The following is a 24,580-nucleotide window of genomic DNA, read 5'->3' as shown; positions in this document are numbered from 1 at the left end:
ATTTCGATTTTCATTTCAATTCATTCTGATTTTAATTTCAGTTACAAACCAAATATACCTTTGATTTGTTATCGGATTCAAAATTAGAATGCAATTTGAATACTGGAGGAGAGTGGGGTTGGGATTTAAGGGATTGGAGTATTATCATTCCCTCTAGAATAAAAAGGAAATAGAACTTCCCCTACCTAAACAGCTAAAATGAGAGCTACATATTTTTATTTCCATTTCAGACTTCAACTCTTTCCAACTAAATATGTCATAAGTGATAATAGTTGGTACCATTTAATGTTGGGTGGTTAAACAAGATTATACCGTCATGAAATCAAAGTTTCTAGACACGTGATAGCCACAAATTAGGGGATGTTTGGTTGGGAGAAGTGAAAATCCGGAATCAAAATCGGAATCGAAATGAGTAACTCTCATTCCAACCATTTAGTTGGAAGAAATTTCATTCCGATCTCGATTTCGGGATAGAATGGGAATGGCTCAATCTATATAGAACTCAATTTTTATTCTTTTTTATGAATTCAATTTTCTATTTCAATTTTAATTCTGATCACGAATTAAATATTTTAAAAAATTTAATTATTTTAATTTTAATTTTAATTTTAAATTATTTTAATTTTTATTTTCATTCTAATTTTAGGTGCGAATCAAACACCCCCGTTTGTCTCAGGCTAGTATGCCACGTTGACCGACGAGGGTGAGACCGTTTCTGGTGCCGGTAATGCGCCACTCTCCAACGTCTGGAAGTCCAAAAGGAGGCATAAAATCTCCAATCCCTGTTCCATCCCGCTGTGTGTTAGATAGCGAGCTTCGGGGGTGCGGGGATAGCAATGAGAGCACTGGTATCCAGGATAAACAGGGAGCTGGCCGCGACGCCACGGCCTTCATTAGCGCTGAAGTCTCTCGGCTCCCGCTTCTCCCACCACCACCACGATAGCCCAACAAAGAAGGAGAAGAAGAGCAGCTATATCCTGGGACCAGACCTCCCTGACATTTGGAGCCCTCCCAGATCCACCCCTCCTTGCCCTCCACCGTCTCAAACCCCAGGTAATGGCACCTTTTCTGGGTTTCAAGCCTTGTGGTGATTGGTTACGGCATAAACTCAAACATGTTTTGGTCATGTATCAGGGAAAATTTTTTGTTCAATTGTACTTAGACTTCATGTTCTAATATCCAGTTGGTTGTATGTGATTGTCCTTGATGATAAACATTTTGGCCAGATTATATCCATGGCATGACCATCTTCTCGTTTTTAAGTAACTAATGTTAAATATTTTCAAAAAAAAGTAACTAATGTTAAAAGAAACTTTCCTCTAGCAACCATTTGTGTTCTCAATTGGAAGAATTTGCATATAAGTTATATATGAGCAAGCACAAAGGATGAGGGCTACATGACACATATGTAGATCACTTTAAGAGCATGATGTAGTTATGCATGACCTTTTTTTGATTGAAGGGGCTTTCGTTCAAGCTACGATTCCTAAGATTGCTGTTTTATTTAGAAATCATCACTCTCTATTCGTCTGGGAGTGTTAGTCTATGAATCACTGGGAAAATGTTGTAGGAAAATTTCCCTCTAAAGAACTGTCCATGTGCTGTTTCAACATTGTTGTCTGTATCGGTTGCAGGATTTTTCATTCTTTTTAGCATGTCTGCTACATTTTAATAGAAATGCTAAGGGAGTTGCAATACTACTATAGTTCTATTAGAATATCTCTTAATGCCTGTTGGAGTATTCTAGATCAGGTGAGGCCTGTAAAGGTCAAGAATATAACCACTTCAACCAGTAATACTTTGAGGGGGATTTCTCAAATGGTGTGGTGTACATCAGATCATGTGCATGAGTCACCTTTCCTTATCTCAGCTTCTTGGTCAGCCAAATTGTCCCGACAATTTTTTTTGTAAATAGATATGGATTATCATCACAAAAATAAAATGAGAGCAAAGTTGTTATCTAACATCATTTATAAGGTTTACAAGATTATTCAAGTCATAAAATGTTTCACATATGACATATCAAGAATTGGACATGCATCATATATCGAATGGACAGTAAAATCTATTTCTTAATGGACCATCTGTCCTGACAAATGATGAAATGCTTAATGTAAACTTTGATTTTCTCAAATCTGTATCATAGAAGCGGCTGTTGATTTTTTTCTCCCCTTATGTTTTATAGCAAAGAAAGGATTTATAATTTCGTAGGCTGACCTGACGAAGGTTTATATAATGTCAGGTCAGAGACATACATGATATCTTATGTATGCTTCAGTTGGCAAGAATAATATGTAACCAGTATGCATTTCATTAATCTGCAAAGGATGTTGGTTTTTTGTGCTGGATCTGATTTTGTTTTCAATTCCAACCCCTTTTAGTTGACTATATGCTAATGGGGCATCATATATGCTTTTCATAGATGAACTGGGTCCTAAATTTGCTTTGTTGCTTTTGGTTTCCTAACCCATTTGTTGCTGAACTAGTGTGCATGTCTTCCAAAACCATGCTTGGTCATGTTAAACCAATTAATTCCCTGCCATCAATTCCTCAATTTTTTCTTTCTCTTATGGATCCTTTTTAGCTTGTCTTTTCTAATGCTTATGCGAACTAATACTTCTACAGTGGATTTCGAGTTGATCCCAACAATTATCGATGGAAAATCTATTGCAGATGAAATAAGATCTGGAATTGTTAAAGAAGTATACCAAATGAAGGAATCAATTAGTAAAGTTCCTGGACTGGCTGTGGTTTTGGTGGGTCAGAGAAGGGACTCCCAAACTTATGTGCGTCATAAAATAAAGGCTTGTCAAGAAGTTGGTATCAGATCTCTGACGGCAGAATTGCCTGATGATTGCCCAGAGGATGAAGTAGTGAATACAGTGTCGAGCTTTAACGAAGATCCATCTATTCATGGTATCCTAGTGCAACTACCTTTACCACAAGTAATTTCTTTAACTATACTGTAAGGTTTCAGGATCCCAGAGTTTGATTTTCTCTTATGTCACTGTTTTATCCAAAGATTATTTGTGTTCTCCATACATCTTATGATGACTCAAGAAATTACTTTATTTTGGCATCTATGCTTAGCTGAACTTTTGAAATTCAATTCGTTGCAATAGTTCATTTGTTCAATTAGATGACATTTCTCCTGTTCTGAAAGCAGCATATGAATGAGGAGAAACTTTTGAATGCTGTAAGTTTAGAAAAAGATGTTGATGGCTTCCATCCACTGAATATGGGAAATCTTGCTTTGAGAGACAGAGAACCTCTTTTCATCCCCTGTGCTGCAAAGGCTTGTATTGAATTGTTGCTCCGATCTGGTGTTGACCTCAAGGGGAAAAATGTGGCTGTGATTGGGCGAAGCAAGGTGGTTGGGTTGCCCCTTTCCTTGCTATTGCAGGTAAAAATGCAAAGCTTATAGCATCCATAATTCCAGTTCATACATCTAATCTGGCTCAATTGGCAGAGGCACCATGCTACGGTAAGCATTATTCATGCCTTCACAAAAAACCCAGAAGATATCACTCGTGGAGCCGATATTGTGATCTCAGCTGCAGGGGTGGCCAACCTGGTACGTGGAAGTTGGCTAAAGAAAGGCACAATTGTAATTGATGTTGGAACAAATCCTATTGAGGTAAAAATTATTCTCTGGCTACTTGGTTGTAATTTTAGCAACTGATCTTATAACTGCAAAGCTTATAATGTTATAGATACTTGGAATAATATAACTTATAAATATAGTGCAGTGCTTCTGGCCTTCATAATTAACTGAGCAAGTAGTGGTTTCCTTCCTACATTCTATGATTTCACGATGGTACACCATGTTGAGACTGATACCTTTTCTTTGCACTGACAAATCCTTCATAATTTCAAAACAGCTCATGTGTTCGTTGCTGCTCTTTGCCATCCCAATACTTGCTTCTTCACATTGTTTCTTGGAAATAGTTTTGGCTGTTGGTCCTGATCGCAAAGTCCTTTTCCCTTTGAATTATTACTAACAGCAAAAATCCAATTATCTAGACTGGGAGTTCCATATATTAAAAACTTACCAAATAGTTATAAGTGCCATAAAAAAGATTTTTTTTATCGAACAAGTTAGTATCATTTATGACATCTAGTTTGATACCATGTCCTCTTGTACTATGAACATCAGGACCCTAGCAGTGAGCATGGTTACTACCTCTCAGGAGACGTTTGCTATGAAGAAGCATTGCAGGTGGTCTCAGCTATTACCCCAGTTCCTGGTGGAGTTGGACCTGTGACGATTGCCGTGCTTCTTTCCAATACGCTTGATTCAGCCAAACGAGCATATGGATTAAGCTAGTGGAGTTTTGGGAACATTGTCTCATTATCTCATGATTTGTCATTCCTGTTATCACTACAGCTTCCATTGTAAAATTTTGTTTTCTTTTTCCTTATTTTAATTTTTGCTTTGCACCAAGGGGTGGATTACCCTTCAATCTTATTTCATTTTTAGTTCATGAAGCTGTGTCAATTACCAGATCTGTACACCGTTATCAAAGTATTATACATTGCTTTATTGGTGGCAATTTTCAGAATGCCTGAGAATCCACCATCTGCTGAAAAATCTGGGGATTTCTGGAAAAAAAAAAATTAGAATGGTAGTGGCCTAGTGGGTCACTTGTTAATGGGGTCACAAGCTAAAAAAAAGTTGATCGATGAGGCAGTGTAGCTCAGGATTTACCAAAGGATTCACTTGGAAGTTTTAATCTCCTTTTTTCTGTATTTTTATGCTATTTTTCTGGAGTTAATAGGTTATCAAGATTTAGCAGAGGTGGCTAATTTCAAATTCCTGTAACTCATTATCTTTGGTCGCCTTGCTGTATATTACCCAAGTAAAATGGTGTCCAACATGACCACTGTCTTCCTGGTTGATCGAGGCCTTTTAGAAGCAGAACTTAATCTCTGAAATGATAAAAGGAAACAAGGAAACCTGAATCGGATAATATGTTGTATGATGAAGTTTACAATATATGGCATAAGAATAATGTCTTCTTCCTCAGGCTGAGAGAAGCTTCAATCTAGGATAGTAAATTGAGAAAGACGATCAACTCCAATGCATTTTCCCCTTTTTTTTTTTTTCTTTTTTCTTTTTTCCTTTAGTAGTTGGTAAAAACAAGAAAAGTTTCTATGTACGAAACCCGAAATCGTCTTTGTTGTTTACAATTCGATAATGAATACCTGACACCAACCACCACTAGTCCAAAAAATCACCCCAGAAGCCCCCACTTGATTTCTACCAAAGAAAAAAAAAAAAAAAAAAAGGCCCCACTTGAGGCCGGTTTGAAAGTGTCTGATTCAGCGGATGGCTCAAAGGTCACTGCCTCCAGCAAAGCTCTATCAAAAAATATCAGAGCGCTGCAGAAGTATGGTGGGACCATTCAGTAACCGGATGGACTACAAGGGTGGCCTCTCAAATTGAGAGCAAAACCACCTTATCCAAACATTCCACAGAGTTGCTCATCTCACAATGAAAAAAAAATATCTAACTACACCTTTCCGAATATACTACGAATGGGCTATATACCTTAAAATTTTGTATTCCATTTTAAAAATCTGCTGCATTCCTTTTGGCAGAAGCCATTGTTAACGTCTTATTAAAAAAAAAAAAAAAGCCAATGTCACCTCTGCTGCTCTCCCATACAAGCCATATCCCCTTGAAGCCAGAGGCAGAATGCATCCCTTTGCTGCATAAATGTTCAGATGTGGAAGAACTAAAGCAAGTTCATGCCCGAATGATCAAAACTGGCCTCATTCTAGATGCCATTCCAGCTAGCAGACTATTGGCTGCCCTATGTGCAGACTCCAATGCAGGCAGCATGACCTACGCTCTGATGGTTTTTGAAAGAATTCAGAATCCTAACACATTCATGTGGAACACTATGATCAGAGCGCTGTCCAGCGGCAACAATCCAGAAGAAGCTATTCTCCTTTACTGCCAAATGCTATATAATGCAGTTCCACACAATTCCTACACCTTTCCTTTCTTGCTCAAGGCCTGTGCTAATCTACCATCAGCCACAGAGGAAACCCAACAGATCCACTGTCATATAATTAAGACCGGCTATGCTCTGGAGGTTTGCACCACCAATTCTCTTCTCCACGTCTATGCTAAATCTGGCGGCATTCTTTCAGCCAGCCAACTGTTTGATTCGATCCCATGCAGAGACATTGTCTCCTGGAACTCGATGATCGATGGATATGCAAAAGGTGGCAAAATTGAGATGGCACGTGAATTATTTGATCAGATGGAGAATAAGAACATCATCTCGTGGACATCGATGATCACCGGATACGTCGAGAACTGCCTCTTTAAGGAAGCCTTGGAACTTTTTCGAAAAATGCAGGTGATGGATATAGAACCAGATACAATTGCCCTTGCCAGTGTACTCACAGCATGTGCTCATGTTGGTGCTCTGGATGAAGGGAGATGGATCCACACCTACATAAAGAAGAAACAAATTCGATTAGATCTAGTACTGCGGTGTGTTCTTGTGGACATGTATGCCAAGTGTGGCGAACTTGATGAAGCTCTAGCTGTGTTCAAGACTACCAAAGAGAAGAATGTGTGCATGTGCACTGCAATGATCACCGGTTTTGCGGTGCATGGGCGAGGAAGAGAAGCTCTTGATCTGTTCACTGACATGGAGAGAACAGGAATTAAGCCGAATAATATTACTTTCACAGGAGTCCTGACAGCATGCAGTTATGCAGGAATGGTTGAGGAAGGGAAATCAATTTTTGAGAGAATAGAAAAAGACTACGATATGAGCCCATCAGTCGAGCACTATGGCTGTATGGTTGATCTTTTAGGCCGAGCCGGGCTGTTGAAGGAAGCAGAAGAGATGATTAGAAAAATGCCTGTAAAGCCAAATGCTGCAGTTTGGGGAGCACTGCTCAATGCCTGTCGAGTTCACTTAAACTTTGAGCTGGGAAGGCGCGTAGGCAAGATCTTGATAGATTTGGAACCGAAACAAAGTGGGCGGTATGTGCAGTTGGCCGGCATTCTTGCAGCAGAGGGCTTCTGGGATGAAGCAGTGGTCGTGAGAAATCTGATGAAAGAAAAGGGAGTTGCAAAGCTTCCGGGATGCAGTTCCATCAGCCTGGGTGGATGTGTTCATGAATTCGTTGCAGGAGACAGGTCACACCCACAGACGGGAGAAATTTATCTCGAGTGGAACAATATTTTGAGAAGATTGAAGAAAGAAGGATATGCACCCTCGACCGAAAACCTGCTGTTGGATTTGGAGGAAGAGGAGAAAGAAACAGCGATACATTGCCACAGTGAGAAGCTGGCGATCGCATTTGGATTCATCAGAACCAAACCAGGAGCAACAATTCGAATTGTCAAGAATCTCAGGGTGTGCTCGGACTGCCACATCGTAACCAAGCTCATCAGCAAAGTTTACAGTCGTAAAATAATCATGCGCGACAGGAATCGGTTTCATGTTTTTATAAATGGGCAATGTTCTTGCAGGGACTGTTGGTGAAAATTGAAGCAGGTGGATTTTCTAAATGAAAAAAGTGTTGCCAAAAATGGTATCACTTGTGGAGGTTACCGTGATGATGGTAAAGGTCCAAAGAGAGAGATCACCGTCCTTGTTTCCTCTTCACGATTGTGACAGAGATGTTCCATTGGGTGTGCTTTGTGTCCCCTAATACCAATGGATCCTCAATATATCTTAAAGATACTACTGCAAGAATGATGCAGCATAGGTACTCCTATCACATATCATACAAGAAAAGGCGAATAGCTCCAATGAGCTCACATATGGCAGGAGAACACAGGCAGTACTAAAAGGAAAACGGGTACAATTAGAAGCAGCAGCAAGATCAGGAAATTCAGTTTGCACCGATCATTAGCTCCTAAGTAGATAAAACATCGAACTTTCATGTTTCCTTGATATCTCTTCAATACTAAACAGCTGTTGGATATTTGCATTAAATTTTTCTGTGTGCAACAGCCAATGGTTGAAGGAAAAAAGGGGGAAATAAGAATTACATCATCTGGAGAGCTCAAAGGAAACAAAGATCTCCTTACTGGTTTTTTTTCAGTTCTTTAGAAAATCTTAAACCTTTTCGCACTTGGTTGCTTTACAAATTCGAAAACTGAAGCCTGCCATCAGCTAATGGCGAGTTGCTGCTCTGCAACCCATGATTGCTCAGGTTCTAGTTGGACTTTTCCTATCTGACATGAGGAACAACCAAGGTTAGATTGCCAGACAATTCCATAGGGCAATTTGCATTTATAGGAAAATATGATGTCAGCACCTTTGCATTTTCAACACATACAAAATCTCTGTAGCAGGATTCCATCTTCAAGTGTGGATTCCACAGAACAGCATCTGACCAGCTGCACAGGCAGTAAGGGTTACGAAACAATAATTAGCAAGCTTAGATGTAGTCCAAAAGGATGACAAACTAAATGACATCTAAGGGAGAAAGCTATTTGCATACTTTGTGTTTCGGATGGTAATCACATCACCCAACCCATTGTCAAGTTGAAGCTCTCTAGGTGCGTCAAGGTAGATGCAATCAACAAATCCAGGAAAAGTGATCACTTCTCTAAATTGCAACGAAAAAAAAAAAAAAGGGTTAGAACTGAAAAGCCAGCAACTATCCTCCATGCCTTTACTCTTCCACATATAAATGCACATTATCATCAAAAGTTACCCATATACGTGCATACACAAAAACAAACACATTCCTTTATACATTTATTCGTACACAGACAACAATCACATGCATATAATACATACAACAAGTCCATAGATTCAACATGAATGTATATGGACATATACAGATGCAACAAGTAAACAAGCAGCAACACAAATTTGCTTGCAATTCTCCTTTTTAGCTTGACAAATAAGGAAGCCTGGAGGCCAGCAGTTCTAATAAAAAGAGGATGCTTATATGACATAAGTCATGCTAACTTTGTTATATTTAAATTCTTGATTTCAGCTAGTATTGGGGACATAACATAGGAAGGAACTCGTACATACCTCTCCTCCTTACCCTCCAAAGGATTAGAAGGGTCTGGATCTTTGTTCAGCGTCTTGCAGCCTTTTAGACCTTTCACCGATGCTCCTGTTACAGAAGCCTGCATGAGTAGAAGTGCTTATTATGAATTGACTGAATTATTAGAACTTTTGAGTCAATAACTAACAAATGCACAAGTTGACATTAATTGAAGGTAGTTTGTTCTTACACGGAAGTAAGTATGCAACGCGGTGCTGAAAGAAAAGGGCTTCTTATCTGTATTGGTGATAGTTAAGACTGTTGAGAGGCTCTTAGAATGTAGTGTGACCTACATAACAATTTTTGGATATTGTGAATAATAAGAGATCACTGATAGCATCGGAAAGTAATATGATAAAGGAAAGGTGAACTCCAAATACAACCTGCAAAGTGAAAAAATCACATAGGATACATTTCTTACTATTTAGAAGTTAAAGTAGCAAATTAAACATTATATGAAGCCAAGGAAAATTATCACGTAACCAGGGCAAATCTAATTAGTATGTTCACTCGAGAACCTATATTCAAGTTCCCTTATCAACATGGACTACAACAATATCTGGAAGAAGGTTGCCTACTATTCCAATGATCATCCTCTTAAAAAACGACATACATATGGAGCAATAGGCAGATTGCAAGAAGTTATAATTTCTTAAACCCAAAAAATTAAATAAATAACTAACTTGGAGGGGATTTGAACCCACAACCTCAAGAAACCTTATCTCTTATATTATGCTTACTTGCCACTTCAGTACTTGACCTAGAAAGCTTAAGCCATTAGGAAATGGGAAACAAATTTTATAAGGCTAACATGTCAACTCAAGATAACTAATTTAAAGCTATCAACACCCATTCAAAGCTAATAGTGCTTTATCTTATATTTTCCAAATTTTGGTTACCAGATATGGCAAAAACATGTATTGGCACTCGAAAAATGGAGTGTCATGATGATCAGTGTGAAGCCCTGAATAATGAATTAGCATCATCCTACTACAAACTATAAACTGCTAGGAAATTGATTAATGAAATACCTCAGAAATCAAAGAAAATTTAATAGCTACTTCATATGGACAGTAATAAGACATACTCCTAGCCAAGGTTCACAATCTCGACATTGGACCTTGTACTAGCAATATGCTGGCATAGTGTCGACATCTCCAGTACAACGGTCGATTTGGCATACCGAGTCTTAGCATGCCCCTCGTCTCGAGAATTGGTTTAGTACCAGTACATGATACAATGCAGTATTCACCGGTATGGTGAACCATGCTTCTAACCAATAATTCAACTCAGATTCCAACAATCCACCACTATCAGCAACTCAACCTAGCTACATTGTAGTTCCAAATTTCCCTTGATTTCCATTGTTCCAATATTGTTGATCATTGGCCAGTAGTCCATCAAATATTGCTGATTTATAGTGTTTAAAACAATGATACCTTGCTATAGAATTGATATATTATAAAACTAGAAATCTCCTAATGCTTGCGGAGGATTGCACACCCGAGGATAAGTTATGAAGATTTGCCCTCAATTTTATCTCATATTTAAAAATTCAAATCTTTTCTCATAACCTCCATAAAGGCTCAAGGTCCCATCTGCAATTTCCAATCATTTCTAACAAATCCAAGCCGCTCCTTACCCCCACTAGTCAGTGTACATTTATAACATCTAAATCAATTCACCATGATCTTAACCACCATTAATGCTGAGCCGAGCTTTGTCTCATATTCATACTTACTATTTTCACCACATATTTTTTTTAATGTTCTTGAATTCCAAATACATCGTGTCCTTGTGTTCCCTCATTGACTGTGCTGTCCGTCATATGAAACTTACCTTTAAAATCTCAACAACTAAGCAAACTAACAAATTATTCTAGTTACTTTATTGATATTCAATTTGGTCCTAGTGTCCACCTTTCTGCATCGAAACTAGATACTGGATTTTCAGTAACCCCATAATGGTTCTTTATTTCCCTGCCAGAGTTCTCACCACACATTTTGTTTAATGTTCTTAAATTCCAAATACATCGTGTCCTTGTGTTCCCTCATTGACCATGTTGTCCATCATATGAAACTTACCTTTATAATCTCAGCAACTAAGCTAGCTAAAACATTATTCTAGTTACTTTATTGATATTCAATTTGGTCCTAGCGTCCACCTTTCTGCATCGATACTAGATACTGGATTTTCACTAAGCCCATAATGGTTCTTTATTTCCCTGCCAGAGCTCTCACCAAACACCTTTTGAAAATACAGTCCCCACCTTTCCTTTTATCCTGCACATGCATATATTGAATAAGTGAACGTGTATAAGAAATATGCATATATGATACTAAGTTTGTCACATATAATGCACACAAGCAAGGAGGCAACTTACAAAGCTACTTGTTTTGCACTAGTTTACATAGAAAGATGCATGTATAGATGCATCAGTCCATTTATATGCCATGTCCTGATCTTGGTGCTATCACCTCTCAATATTTGGATTGCTAGCGAAAACACGCCTATAGTGGCTCCATCACCTATGTGATAATGTGTTGGCATAATTATTGACAAAAAAAATATAATAGGAATTTTGTATTTTGAAAAAAAAAAAGAGTTGTAGTATAAAATCATAAATATCTTTAGCCGAGAGAATTATATAATTAAAGATAGATTTCTGTATTTAAGAGTGATAGGATATAAAGACCATTACTTTGTATAAAAGAGCAGTGAATGGCAAATTGAAGCATGAGATTAATTTAACCTTGTACAAAGCCTGAAAGCTGAAATCCCACATTGAGCGACTGTAGAGATCGTCCTTGAGTTCCAAAGTTACAATTGGATCCCCTTCAACATTGTCTGAGTCAGCAATAGACCAACTCATATTCCTTGCAAATCCATGCTGTCAAACAAGAGGATAAACTTCTAATCAACTGATGAGGAAACAACACAGATCTAAAGTTGATCTGTTTAGAGCTCTAAAGATATGTTTTAACAATCACCCATTTAAACTATCATATAAGTCAAAATGTCAGGAGTGAACCAGCATTTGATAACCTGAACTCAAGACCCTCGTTCATTGAGCTTCCATTTATTACTAGAATCAGCCATAGAAGGACAACTTAGCTTTTGTTTACCGAAAAAATAAATCATCTAACAATGTGAGGACAACCCAGATGATGGCATGATCAGTAAGAAGTCAACAACCAGACCATAGTCAAAGTGTCAAACTGTAAACATGTAGCTTAGTATTGGAGGATGATGATGGGAGATGCTGATGCTAGAAGAGGCTTTCATAATTCTTGGTTTAGTGTGGAAAAATAATCTATCCTTGATTTAACTGGGGCTAATTTACTCAACTTTACCTTCCAGCCTAAGAGAAACCGACTTCATGAAAAAAACTGATAAAACCATGAACATGTACATAGAAAAAAAGTGTTGTTGTTATCAAGACAAAAGATAATAATGGAATACATAATATGTTCTATTAAGAGTCATCACTACAAGCACATGATTGCATGTGCATCAACAACACATACTCATGCACTTGATGCCTCTCTTGTCTCCAACTCATGGTGAATAGTACATACAGAATTGTAGAGTAGATGGGAGAAACAGCTACATAAACTTCTTTTTTTATGATACAGTTTTCACATTTTCCTAAAAGAAAGACACAGAATGAAGAAGAAGAAAGAGTAAAAAAAGTATAGTACTGTGGTTATTTTTCTTGGTAGTAGAAGGGCATGAAAGACTTGGAGAGCCCCTTTGAGTCCTAGATAGGTGTAAGACAAATCCTTGAAGCATATAGTTGTAACCTTTTACAGAAATGATTGAGATTAAGGATTAGTAAGATCTAGTCAAATTGTCCAGATTAGGCTTCTTGGTTATAGTTATGTTTTTGTTGTTCCATGGCTAAGAGTCTATTTAGGCGCTGTTGGCTGGTTTAGGGTACCATTGTCCTCATTATGCGCATCTCAAACGCAACAACAGAGGTTAATAAGCACAGATTGTTACCAATTGCTTTGTTTGTACAAAATAGGTATATCAGCATTTGGTCCTATAGCTAAACTGGTATTCCAGGCATATGTAAAATATTTCGTTTATGAAACCGTACTATAGGGATGAAGAGCAAGGCCAGGGCCTGGTTATGGGTAACCTTGTAGGCATCGTTAAATCGGAAATATTTGCTGACAAGTCACAGGTCACCTAGGAAGACTCTATCAATGTGATATGATTAGTTGTTTTGACAAATGAAGACAGCTAGAATAGACAGCTCAAGCCACAAATATAGACAACAGATCATCTAGTTCTTTAATGATACATCTTCAACGTTAGTTACGAACATAACTAAACATTCATTTCATGATGCATTCAAAGCTTGTTAAGCACAAATTACCCGTAAAGTTTGAAAATTTCACTACATTTCTTGGGCTTTTTTTTTTTTTTATGTTAATTAATGCATATATGGGTGTTTCATATCATTATAAAAGCAACATAGCACCATGATGTAATAAAAGGGGCCAGCCAGTTACTAAGGATGTTTTTCTCAACTCCCCCAAGAAAGTGGTAAAGTAGGAGATCAATTTCTGCAGCATCCTCCCCCTTCATATGATTGTTCACCATGTTATATCATCTCTCTGTTAAAGCTAAACATTTGCATCTGACTTTAGAATTGTTTAGCCATGAAAAGCAAATTTCCATCAGAAAAATGAACTTGAAAATTGCGGCTTCCATTCTGAAAATTTTAAAAAATATCAGAGATTGTATATGACTGAATCACATAAAAATTTGGTAGATATTTTAGAACCTAACACTGGGGAATTACAAAGTATGCTGCAAATCATAAAAACTATAGAACCTAACCCCAAATAACATTTTTGAATTCCTGACATAACCATTCTTTTCAAAACTTTCCAATGCTTCTACACATGCCAATTATGTATTTTCAATATGTCACTAACATGATTGAAATGAGAAAAAAATAAACAGAATCCTTTTAATACATGCAGCTCTAAGTCAGTTTATGAAAAACTAAAATCAAGTTTAGAAATCTGAACCATACCTGCTGCATAGGACCAGGTCCAAATTGCGGGAAACAATGTGGGATTCCTCCACTGGTTCCAAAGAGAAATCATTAGATCATTCTTTACTCAAGGAGGTACAAACAAAATAAAATAAAATAGATTTGTCAAGGAATTGTGACCGCCTGTGGTTTGCTGCACCATGAGAATATTTACGTTGAAGGTTGTAAGAAAGAAGAGGAAGATCTAAATTAACATGGATGGAGATTGTGAAGAAGGATACAAAGAAACTTGGAATAATATCAGAGGCAGCCATAGATAGGAATACTTGGCGAATGAGGTACCATAAAGCTGATGCCAAATAGTTGAGAAATGGCTAGATGCTTGTGATTGTGATTTCAGTTAAAGAAAAAGAAAAAGAAAAAAAAAAAAGAATAGTTGAAACCTATTTTGTGTCTTCCAGGTGTTTACAACAATGTGTCTGAACTGCCCCCATTATGAATGGAAAGGCTAATAGTGAAACTTAAGTGCACATCGTAAGAAGCAAAAACATCAGGTAAGGAGGAAACAAATAGTCAAACAAAAAAGAAATAAGCATGCTGAAGCTGCAACAAAAGAACAATAGATAAGCATGCTGAAGATACAACAAAAGAACAATAAATAAGCATGCTGAAGCTACAACAAAAGAACAAGAAATAAGCATGCTGAAGCGACAATAAAAGAACAAGTTATATGTAACCTGATAGGTTTCTTCCCATCAAATACTGCATCTGGACGAACAAAGAGGAGGTCATTTCCATTTGAAACCTTCCAAGATGTGACACAGGCTCCAAGGAGATAAATCTCTGCCTCACTGCATATACAAAACAGCCTATCAAGACTAGTGCATAGGGGAGAGGGAAAAGGCACTGGTGTGCAAAAGTATTGTGAAATTTTCTATTGTTTCACTTTCATATAACTAAATCCATCTCCTCCACTCACTAGTTCATCCCACAGGTCATTATCATCATAAGCATGATTTTTCTGAAACTACGACACTCCTCCATCCCCATGAAAAAAGGGGGGAAAACCTTGAGACCCTTCCACTTGTAAACAAGTCTTTTTGCATCACAATGGCCATATATGGCTCTCAATTTGTTCGACCACCATCTCAACAAATCATCCATCACTTAATTTCTAACGGTGAACCTTGTAGAACTCCTCAAACACACTCAATACACCTAAACTTTGCCAAATTACATCTAAACACAATTCTCCTTTTTACTTTACACTACCTTTATCCAACCATCCATAATATATTGGTGCTAACTATTTCCTTTTTCTTAAAGGGATTCCGAAGTCAAACCAGGATGTTATGATCACACAGCACTCAAAAAACAGTATCTAATAAGATCATACAGCACCATATATCTTCACATGAACAATTCTACAAGATCCTGTAACCCCTTTGTTCTACAAAAGAGGCAAATCGGTAAATAATGTAATGCCAAGATATAAAGACATCATCGGAACAATATCAAGAACAAAAAATAGAGGACAAAGAACTAGATTGACCTGCCATAATGGGAGCTCAAAGAGACCTTCGGAAGCCCGCCGTTTCCTTCTGAAATCTGGACACCTGGAGAATATGTTCTCTGATCCAAGCTCGCCATGGCGGTTCTAAAAGATCTGGACCAAAAGAATCAAAGAAAGAGATCCAAGTCCACTAAAAATTCAACAGAACTCAGGATCAAGACAAACAAAAAAAAAAAAGGTTTTCGAAATCGATTTAGCTTGATCACCTGCGATGGCGCCGGTAATTGAGATTGGACGGAATTAGGGCTAGAAAGGAAGAGGAGCGCATGGAAATGCTTGTCGCCATTTCTCGCCTGGTTTGAAGAACGTCTCGGGCGCCGACGGGCCAGGACTCCGTTTATATGGCTATTCCGGTTAAATTTATTCCCGTTAGCGTTTCCAATTAATCTTGGTCCGACTGCTGTTCCCAGTGAAAGGTCCTTGGGATAGCCATTTAGCCACATCGCATACGACAGTCACGACTTGTCGGGAGGTTTATACTGGGATATGCCCCTCGTATGACCGAGGCGAGAGTGGACGAAGAAAACTATCCAGGATCATCGTCAGAGTATGTCTGGATATTGATTAAAGAATGGAAATATAAAATTATCAGCCAACCAGCCAAATACTATTTAACGAGATTAAAGTTATTTTAGGAAAAGGGTCAAATAAATTTAATCATCACAAACTCTCCCTCTCCTACACTTCACTTTTTCAATTTTTTCGCAACTTTATCCCGCTTATTATGGAAATACCAATCAAATAACGAGTAAAACATTATTTGCTGGTTCGTTGATTAGCGGATGAATATTAGTGATGAAAGTTATTCAATGGATGGTTAGCTATTCAGCCTCCAGTCACGGCCCCAACTTTTAAGTTGAATAGTTTTATTCCAACCAAACAATATTTTCCAGCTATTTGTAAGGATTACAAAAATAATGAAGCTCCAACCAAATGCAAATTTAAAGTCTCAGATTACAACTGATTCTATTTCTCGTCACTTGCACCAAAATTAGATAATGCAATACCCAAGATTTAAATCAAGAGCATCTAATTGCTGAGCAGATGAGATGAACCCAGTGCACTCTTGGATAACTTGATATTTGATAATAGGCATCAAGGAATTAGAGTTTATACAGGTGCATCAATCCATGGATGCAAGTAGAAAAACAAATGCATGAGATCACTTCTAACAGGACCTCGGTCCATGGGTTTGGCACCCTTCCTGCAATTGATGCACTGGGTGACTGGAAAGAGATTTTGTATTCAAAGGACGCTGGTGCTCCTCCTGCCATCATTTTCAGATTTCATAGGAAATAAAAGTTTTCTCATTGCCATCAAGCCATCAAGAGGAAACATGAAAAAGGGAAAAAGATGCATGTGATCACTAGAATCATGCATGAAGATCTCTATATGTTGTCAAGATAATAAGAGCAGTTCAAGACAACAAAAATACTATCTTTTTGAACATAGACTTCTTTTTCATTCATTATCAGGGTAGAATTGATTTTAACAAGGCTAATAATATGTTGAAGATAAGTTGATTAATGATAACAGATAACATGGCTGCCACATCTTTTACAGACCCAGATTTCACTTAAAAGTTTGCATTGTAATCTTTCCTAAACATATGAGTTCGTGAAAAATTTATCCATGAAATCGTGAAACTTCTATGTTAGTTCAATATATGTTCTGTAATAATTTATCTAGGCTAATCTTTGAGGTGAGTAAAAGATAAGTAACTCATAATAATAATAGTATATAGCTGTGAAACTGCTAACCTTCACTACCAGACAGTTTATACTCTTTTATTATATATGTACTTTCCTAATTTGTGTCGCAGAAAACAAACAGAAAATATAATGCCTTCCATGACCCATACATTCTTAGATTTCATGATATCTTCATGATCTTGTAGCTTGTTTTAATGATATATAATCATTTACATTTACATGTAGCTTGACAATTGTCCCAAAAATTTATCATGAACCGCCTAACAGGTAAGAACAAAACAACGGATGAACGATAATTGCTAACACAAGCAACCAATGATTCTTTGAAGGCCATCTTATTCACACAAAAGACCTCTACAACGAAAGCCATCTTAAGCCCCCAAGTAGTGTGGATGACAGTGCGTGAAACAAACACCTGAAATGACAAACAAGTCAATTGTGAAAGGAGGTTAAGATGGAACAGACGTAACCTTAAGAGAGCGCGAGGATTAACAAAGAAGAAAACAATCATCCATATATCTGAGTGCCTGTTTATGTCTGTATGCACAGAACTCCGGATCTTTCTCACCTGGATTATCAGCCTAGAATAGAATTGCTGTCCAACCTCCTGTAGGAACACCAACAGTGTTCCTTTCTGGTGCATCAACCAAATTAAACTTCACCTGGTCAAAGTTTCTGATCACCCTCCCTACAACAAGAAATTGTAACCATGGAGGTTGAAGGGATGAGACTCAACTATGAGAAGGTCTGTGACTTGCAACGCCAATACAACTGTTGAATTGTAAGCAATTCTGCTAAGCCAAGTACTCAAGAATGTGCCATAGTTTGCTGTAAGTGCTACACCGGTAACTGAATGCAGTCACAGGTCTGTCAGGGAAGTCTAGAATGAATGCTCCCTTGATGTTGAAGTAATGTGCTCGAAGTAGCCCAATTTTAGGCATCACAAAGGTCATGTTGTTTAAGGATGCAGTGAGACAGTGCTATTCAAGCAAGTTGGGGACGATTCCATCCACAGGCTGCCTAGAAGATATGCCTGTCAATATCAAGAGGCACTTTATCAGGAAATTGCAGAGAATTTAGGCTCTTGAGCTGGTCAGGGAAGTCATCAACAAATTTAGTGTCATTTGGTGCAGGCAGTTGAGGAAGAATTGGGACCACAGTGGTTGGGATGCCTTCATGTTGTAAATAGCCATTGCAGTTTTGTCATCCACAACAATTGGGACATCCAAGAAGGGTGCAGCAGCCATGAAGTATCTATGGGGGGTTTTGTCAGGCTCAACAAGAACATTTGTGGTTTGACCAGGTGTGATTAGTATGGCATTGGTGGCGAAAGGCTTGCAATAGACTGCATCAATCTCGACTACTGTCATGTTGTGACAACCGATAGCAAAGAAGAACTCATCATTGAGGGCAGCATTATTGATTCATCAGAGTTAGGTCTTACCCCATTCAACTTCCATTGCAAATGTATCTGAAACAAAAGAAGACTGGTAAGATGTTAATTTTTCATCATGGAATTTGACTTATGGTACAAACATAAGTCAGTGAAACATTCTCTTGAATGCTTTGGTAGACGTTATCCTACTTAAGCTCTCTATACCTTTCTAGAAACAACTTGTCTAAGAAACACATCCATGCAAAGTATGTTAAAAGAAGAGGTAAACATGAAGCTAGATAACCAAATATACAAGCAAAGTCATTAAGGAGGAACTTAAGCCATATAATCTTACGTTTTTCTGAGCATGGAAAGAGAGGTCCTAGTTTCCCATTAATTGTATGGGCATCAGACTTGTTTGGTAGCAATCCAAGCATATTGCATCTCAACCTCTTCAACATCCGCATTCCACAATTCCCCTACAATGCCAAGAACCAAAATCGCAATTGGTTCAATCTGTAAAAGAGCATGAAAGTCTTCTGTTCTTCACTAGACCACAATTATTAGTCTGCACTCTGCACTTACCTCAGAAAAGCTCAGTTTCTCCATGAGGTTGTGGGAATGGTGAGGAACTCCATCCTTTGGCATGATCACAGTTGCACCATACATGATGGTTCGCAACCACAATATAGATCACGCCACCACAATGTTCATATCTGGCCTGTAAGTTTTAAATCATAGGTGTAGATGTTGCCACCTTGGATCAGGCAGCGAGTTATGTAGACCAGCCAATCAGCCCATCCATTTCAGAACTGCTTCAATACATGCCCACATTAACACCATGATCACCTTTTAACAATTGTTATCTTGATAATGAGGCATCAAAGAATTGATCTAAGAGATTTAACCAGTGGATGGAGATGTTATATTTGGCATAGTTTGTAACATGGATGATGACTCTACCTACCTCTCTGGCATAAACAGTTTGCCCAGGGAAACCTCCATTGAGAGTAACAAGTGGCAGAGTCTGCTCATATTCTTCACTACAATCTGATTCCCAATCTGCTCATATTCTTCACTACAATCTGATTCCCAAAGAGAATATGATTCATAAAAAAGAAGAAAGAGAAGTGATCCATAAAAGGAAGAGGTCATCTTTTTGTCAAAGAAGATATAAGTGAATGCTGGTGAGGGAAACGTGCCTGGTTTTATGGGTGTAAAGGGCTTGAGGTAACATCAGTTTGTCAAGGGAGAAACATGTTGGTGGACCTAGTTTAGGAGAGGATATCCAGAGTTGCATACCGATGCTTGGAAGCAAATAGTGATGGAGACCTTCAAGGAGAAAAAAGGAAGGAAGCTAGAGAAGTATATGGGAAAAAAGGGTTACAGCCTTGAGAGTATGTTAGGCCAAAGCCCCAAATGAACTTGATATTTATCATTAAGATAAGGGAACAGTAAATGTTTCAGTTTTTGTTTTAAGAGGAAGAGAGGCGTGTACTGGAGAATACAGATGTACTTCTGCAGGCAACATTGGCTTACTTCAAAGAAAAGATGAGTTTCAGTAGGTGATGAGTCACCATAATAGATTATTTATGTCATAGTTTATTAAGGTCAGAAATTTGTAGGAATATGAGGAAGCCATCTAGGAGAGGAAAGGATTCATATATCTAACAAGCAAAGGATACTTCAATACTAGTAGCTAAATGTATATAATTAATGCTCTAATTGTTTATTTTTAACATGAGTACTGATCACGATCTGATCTTGAACTCGATTTCAACCTCAACCTCTACCATAATTATAAATTCAAGATCCATGTCAACCTTTTTTCTTAAATAAAACATTTAAAGTTGACTTAAGCCAGGTTTTCTATATGAAATTTTTGATCATTAATTCAAGCCTCACCTCAAGCTAATGCCACTAAGATATCCTTTTTATCTTTTAACTTACCTCAATCTTATCTCAGTTTCTTTTTGAGAAAGCAATCTCATTGCAATTTCAATTTCAATTCTGTTCTTGATCCAAGGCCTGAGCTAATAGATCAGGTGCAAGTTGAGCCACCTCTCAATACAAGTTCAATCATGCTTGATTGTTAGTAGGAGATGATTAAACCATGGACAAAGCTAACCCATCGAGATTTGTATTTCTTTTAATATGTGAAATCACATCTTAAAAGTTGGAGGGCATGTGCAAGTAAATTTAATGAGATACTATAATTATGTGTAATAAAAAGCCTGGAAATGCAAGACTTGCTTGACTTTGCCAAAACCAAAAAAAAAAAGTTTTTTTCAATGGTGGGTACAACTGAATCTTTAGTATTGAAACCAAATACTATGCAGTGCATTAAATGGACATCCTGTCTTACCTACTTAGACAAAGAGGTAGCAAATATCTAACAAATACAGCTCATAGGTTGCCAATTTTAAGATTGCTTAAGAAATTATCATGATTATAACACCATACTGACTTCAAAACAGAAAACAAGAAACAGATCAAAACTTTTGAACACCGACTGAACACCTCAACAAACTAACAAACTGAAGAAACATAGACTCTGAAATAAGAAAAGCAAAACCATACCCCGGTTTTATCCAAATTCTCAATGTCCTAACTTTTCCATTCTTGAAACTTGTATCTTTCACTTGTTCATTTCAACTTCTTTTCTTCTCACACACTTCCTAGGATATTAGTGACAATAGTTTTCTTCCTTTGACGGCTTTTTTTACAGCTCTTTTGAGTGAAACTTTTTCTTAATATCATACAACACAAAACCACTTATTTTTATTCAAGAAATCAAGGGAGGAGACATGCTATCCCATCAAAATTCTACCATTTATTCTGATTCCATCTCATGTTGTTATTAAGAGCATCTCCAAATGATCAGCCAGCACAGTAGCCACTCACAGTTACCTTCCTTTAAACACTTTTTTGTCAAATGATGATATCATGCTACTTACAAAAGAGGAATAGATATTTAGTCTTTCTTATTCCAAACAATAATGACCTCTCCTAAATATACCACATCATAACTTATTAGTTTTAAAAAAAATTCAGCGACACCTTCAGCATAGATCTTCAAATAAAAGTGTCATATCAATAATCTGGGTAATCAAAATTAAGAGCCTCCAGTTTTCGAACAATAGTGAATTATAAATTATTTATTTAAGAAGATTAAATACCACTCGCCTCCGATATTTCTCATATATTGCTATTTAGAAACCATTTGATTATTTTATTAGTCATCTGGAGTAGACTAGCAAAAGTGCCTAGAGTCCTTAGGGTTTTAGGCTTCTTAGCGAGGCCATCTGTTTTCATCCCATATCCACCTCAAAGATCACCATTTTCTGGATTCAACTTATGCTCCTCCAATCCCTTTATGGACAATATTTCCAAAATAATTCCATCTTTAGTACATCATTGCCAGGTTACTTGTTTAGAAAAGAAACCCCAAAATCACAAAGAAGCAGCATCAAAGATCAAGAATTCTATAATCCAAGAAAAAAGATGAACCTGTAACAATCTCATATCAAGAAATCGAAGATGAACAGAGAAGTCGACCTTCCATGAGGGGAGTTCGGAAAAAACGCAAAGAAGTCCGCTATTACCTTCGGAAATCTGGAACCCTTGAGCATCAATTGTCTCTTCTAAGCTTGCAATGGTGGTTCCAGTGCGTTTGCACCCAAAGAAGTGTTCGAAATCTACCTAAAATCCACCGAAATCTTGGATCTAAGCACACGGAATAGATTAAGATCGCACAATTTTGTTACCCGAATTCGGCGGCAATGGGAATTGGGACTGGATTAAGTTAGGGTAAGGAAAGAAGAGGAGGGCCAACGGAAATTCTCGTCGCCATTACTTCGCTGATTTGGAGAAATTCCTAGGCGCCAACCGCCGACATCCGTTTAGTAATATACCGGTCACGTGAAATGCACGCGTGACTGCGGAACGTCCGCGAGAGACAAGCGGGCGTTATCCTGTTCCAGCAATATAAACTAGGGACTATCATATCGGCAACTGTCCTCATGCCAATCTAACCGAAGATATAGGTACAAACAAGTCAAGCCGAGACTGCTGAAAAAGCTCAGGCAGGAAAAGGTTAATCCTGCTACAAGTTGATAGGGTACGTTATCAACAAGCTTGTCATTTTATTTTTATTTTTATTTTTTTGTTTTCTGAAGGTGATGAACGAGCTTGTTATGGAACTGACCAAGTCTTTATTTAACTTTGCAAACTTAAAGTGTTTTAAGATCAAATTGTTTTATGTACCAAGCTATGAACAGAACCTGAATGAGCCATTACCGGGTCAAGCTGAGCTGTTTGTGAATTCTTAGCACTTTGTCCTTTATATTTTTCACTACAAAGACAAATGCATATGTTATCTTGTAAATTTAAATATCCAAGAACTTTGTTTGCGCAATTGCAGAGGAAAAATATCCATTAACATGCAAGGATAATAAGCAGTACTTGAGAGAACCGGCTAACTCTTCTATAATCTTATTCCAATGAAACCCTTACAGAAAATTTCAAAAAAAAAAAAAAAAAAAAAAAGAACATAACAATTGTGCGCTAGGATTGAACTAGTATGTGTTCTACCAAAAAAAAAGAAAAATGTCTGTGTAAAAGATAATTGTCCAAGCCACACTTTGGATCTTTGAACAATATCACCTCTGGGAAAGAAGAATATTTAGCTATCCATCTCTTGACTTTCATGAAAAGAATACAAATAAAAAAAGTGAGTAAAATAATGCCTCATCAGTTACTTTTAGCCTTTCTTTATACTATATTTTTGAGGAAAAGAATTTTTTACATTATCAGAGAGACACAATTAGCATAGTTGCAATGTCATATGATCAAATTAAAAGAAAAAAATCATGAATTGAATTTCTCAACTAATTGTCACCTTCAAAATTTTCAAAAATCTGCCGCCAATTGCGTATGGATAAGAAATTGTTAATCGGGTCCTACGAATAACTACTCGAAGCCTTATACACAAGATCAAAGCAATGCACGAAAATTATTTGTGGCAGAAAAAGTTCTTATGACATGCAAGATAAGAAGCGCTTTAGGGAATTTGTTAATTCTTCTACAATTTTTTTTCAATAAAAATCTTCAAAAAAATATAAAAAATAATTGTGCTAGGAATAAGTATTATTGCTGGAAGATTTCGATTTGGTGCTGATGTAGATAAGAATAGATGTCATTCAGGGATCAAGATACTAAAAAGAAAATCTACAAGAGAAGTCCGTTCTCATCAGATTTCTTTGGTAAGATTTTTCCGAAGCTTAAGTTAGCTGGAGCTTAAGAATAGCATAGGAAAAAGAGTGTGAAAGGGGAGTGGGTGAAAGCACACTAGGTATTTTGTAGAATTTAGCTTATCTGAGAGTCTTTTTATTACCTCTTTATGTAAAGATGGAGCTGTATATTATCATGTCGAAACTTAGTAGGCCGTTTGATCCTAATTTTCTAAGCTACTATGCCTCAATCTGACAATTTGTTATGACCAAGGATCTGCCCACTAACCTATGTGTCAGGATTATTAATCGTGGATATCAATCTTGGATCATACTTACATATTATTGCGAAATTCCAAGAATCTCTCACGTGATTGAATAGTCCGATATATCGAGATCGATGTTGAAACAAGATTCTATCCTGAGTTAGCATTTATGCAGGTTACCGGGTTATATTCATTATCATTGGTAGGATACAACCTCGAGATCGGTAGGTGTCCAATTAGGAGGTCGAACAAAAGCTGATGATATAAAGTTGTTTCGCCTTGATTCTTCATGTCCTCCTTCGATATCTAATGAGGATCCGTCAATGCGGTATCCAATAAGAATCTACCGGTGAGTGCTCGATTGTAATCT

At 37.4% G+C, this 24,580-nt stretch overlaps 4 protein-coding genes across 8 annotated transcripts; 2 read left to right on the top strand and 2 right to left on the bottom strand.

Annotated features, from left to right (window-relative positions):
• Positions 1–687: 687 nt before the first annotated feature.
• LOC105048445 (bifunctional protein FolD 1, mitochondrial) lies at positions 688–4,652 on the top strand. 3 transcript variants are annotated; one of them, XM_019851953.3, is made up of 5 exons: positions 688–1,053; positions 2,674–2,945; positions 3,167–3,403; positions 3,470–3,637; positions 4,157–4,652. In XM_019851953.3, exons 1-5 carry the CDS (start codon positions 837–839, stop codon positions 4,325–4,327), a joined length of 1,065 nt encoding a protein of 354 aa, XP_019707512.1. In that variant the 5' UTR covers positions 688–836; the 3' UTR covers positions 4,328–4,652. The 3 variants fall into 3 exon arrangements, with proteins under 3 accessions (XP_019707512.1, XP_073108753.1, XP_010926053.1); XM_073252652.1 differs by having other exon boundaries at positions 2,626–2,965; positions 3,265–3,403; XM_010927751.4 differs by having other exon boundaries at positions 690–1,053; positions 2,626–2,945.
• A 956-nt stretch (positions 4,653–5,608) lies between these two features.
• On the top strand, positions 5,609–8,091 carry LOC105049455 (pentatricopeptide repeat-containing protein At5g66520). The gene has a single exon (XM_010929104.4). The coding sequence runs from the start codon at positions 5,643–5,645 to the stop codon at positions 7,512–7,514; it is 1,872 nt and encodes a 623-aa protein (XP_010927406.1). The 5' UTR covers positions 5,609–5,642; the 3' UTR covers positions 7,515–8,091.
• LOC105048422 (putative glucose-6-phosphate 1-epimerase) lies at positions 7,896–16,024 on the bottom strand. Of its 3 annotated transcripts, none has more exons than XM_010927723.4 (10): positions 15,833–16,024; positions 15,606–15,719; positions 14,791–14,904; positions 14,093–14,144; positions 11,795–11,932; positions 9,233–9,331; positions 9,027–9,124; positions 8,482–8,589; positions 8,296–8,377; positions 7,896–8,212 (listed from the first exon to the last, which is right to left on the bottom strand). In XM_010927723.4, the coding sequence occupies exons 1-10, from the start codon at positions 15,910–15,912 to the stop codon at positions 8,147–8,149; spliced, it is 951 nt and encodes a 316-aa protein (XP_010926025.1). In that variant the 5' UTR covers positions 15,913–16,024; the 3' UTR covers positions 7,896–8,146. The 3 variants fall into 3 exon arrangements, with proteins under 3 accessions (XP_010926025.1, XP_010926027.1, XP_073108750.1); XM_010927725.4 differs by having other exon boundaries at positions 15,606–15,710; positions 15,833–15,973; XM_073252649.1 differs by having other exon boundaries at positions 15,606–15,756; positions 15,833–15,972.
• A 911-nt stretch (positions 16,025–16,935) lies between these two features.
• Positions 16,936–22,574, bottom strand: LOC105049448 (laccase-11-like). Its single transcript, XM_073252651.1, has 4 exons — positions 19,299–22,574; positions 19,069–19,192; positions 18,783–18,809; positions 16,936–18,371 (listed from the first exon to the last, which is right to left on the bottom strand). Exons 1-4 carry the CDS (start codon positions 19,380–19,382, stop codon positions 18,319–18,321), a joined length of 288 nt encoding a protein of 95 aa, XP_073108752.1. The 5' UTR covers positions 19,383–22,574; the 3' UTR covers positions 16,936–18,318.
• Positions 22,575–24,580: the final 2,006 nt, after the last annotated feature.

Source organism: Elaeis guineensis, chromosome 2 (assembly GCF_000442705.2).
Source record: "Elaeis guineensis isolate ETL-2024a chromosome 2, EG11, whole genome shotgun sequence".
Taxonomy (NCBI): Eukaryota; Viridiplantae; Streptophyta; class Magnoliopsida; order Arecales; family Arecaceae; genus Elaeis; species Elaeis guineensis.
The sequence above is the reverse complement of the archived record's forward strand: the minus strand, read 5'-3'. Positions and strand labels throughout refer to the sequence as shown.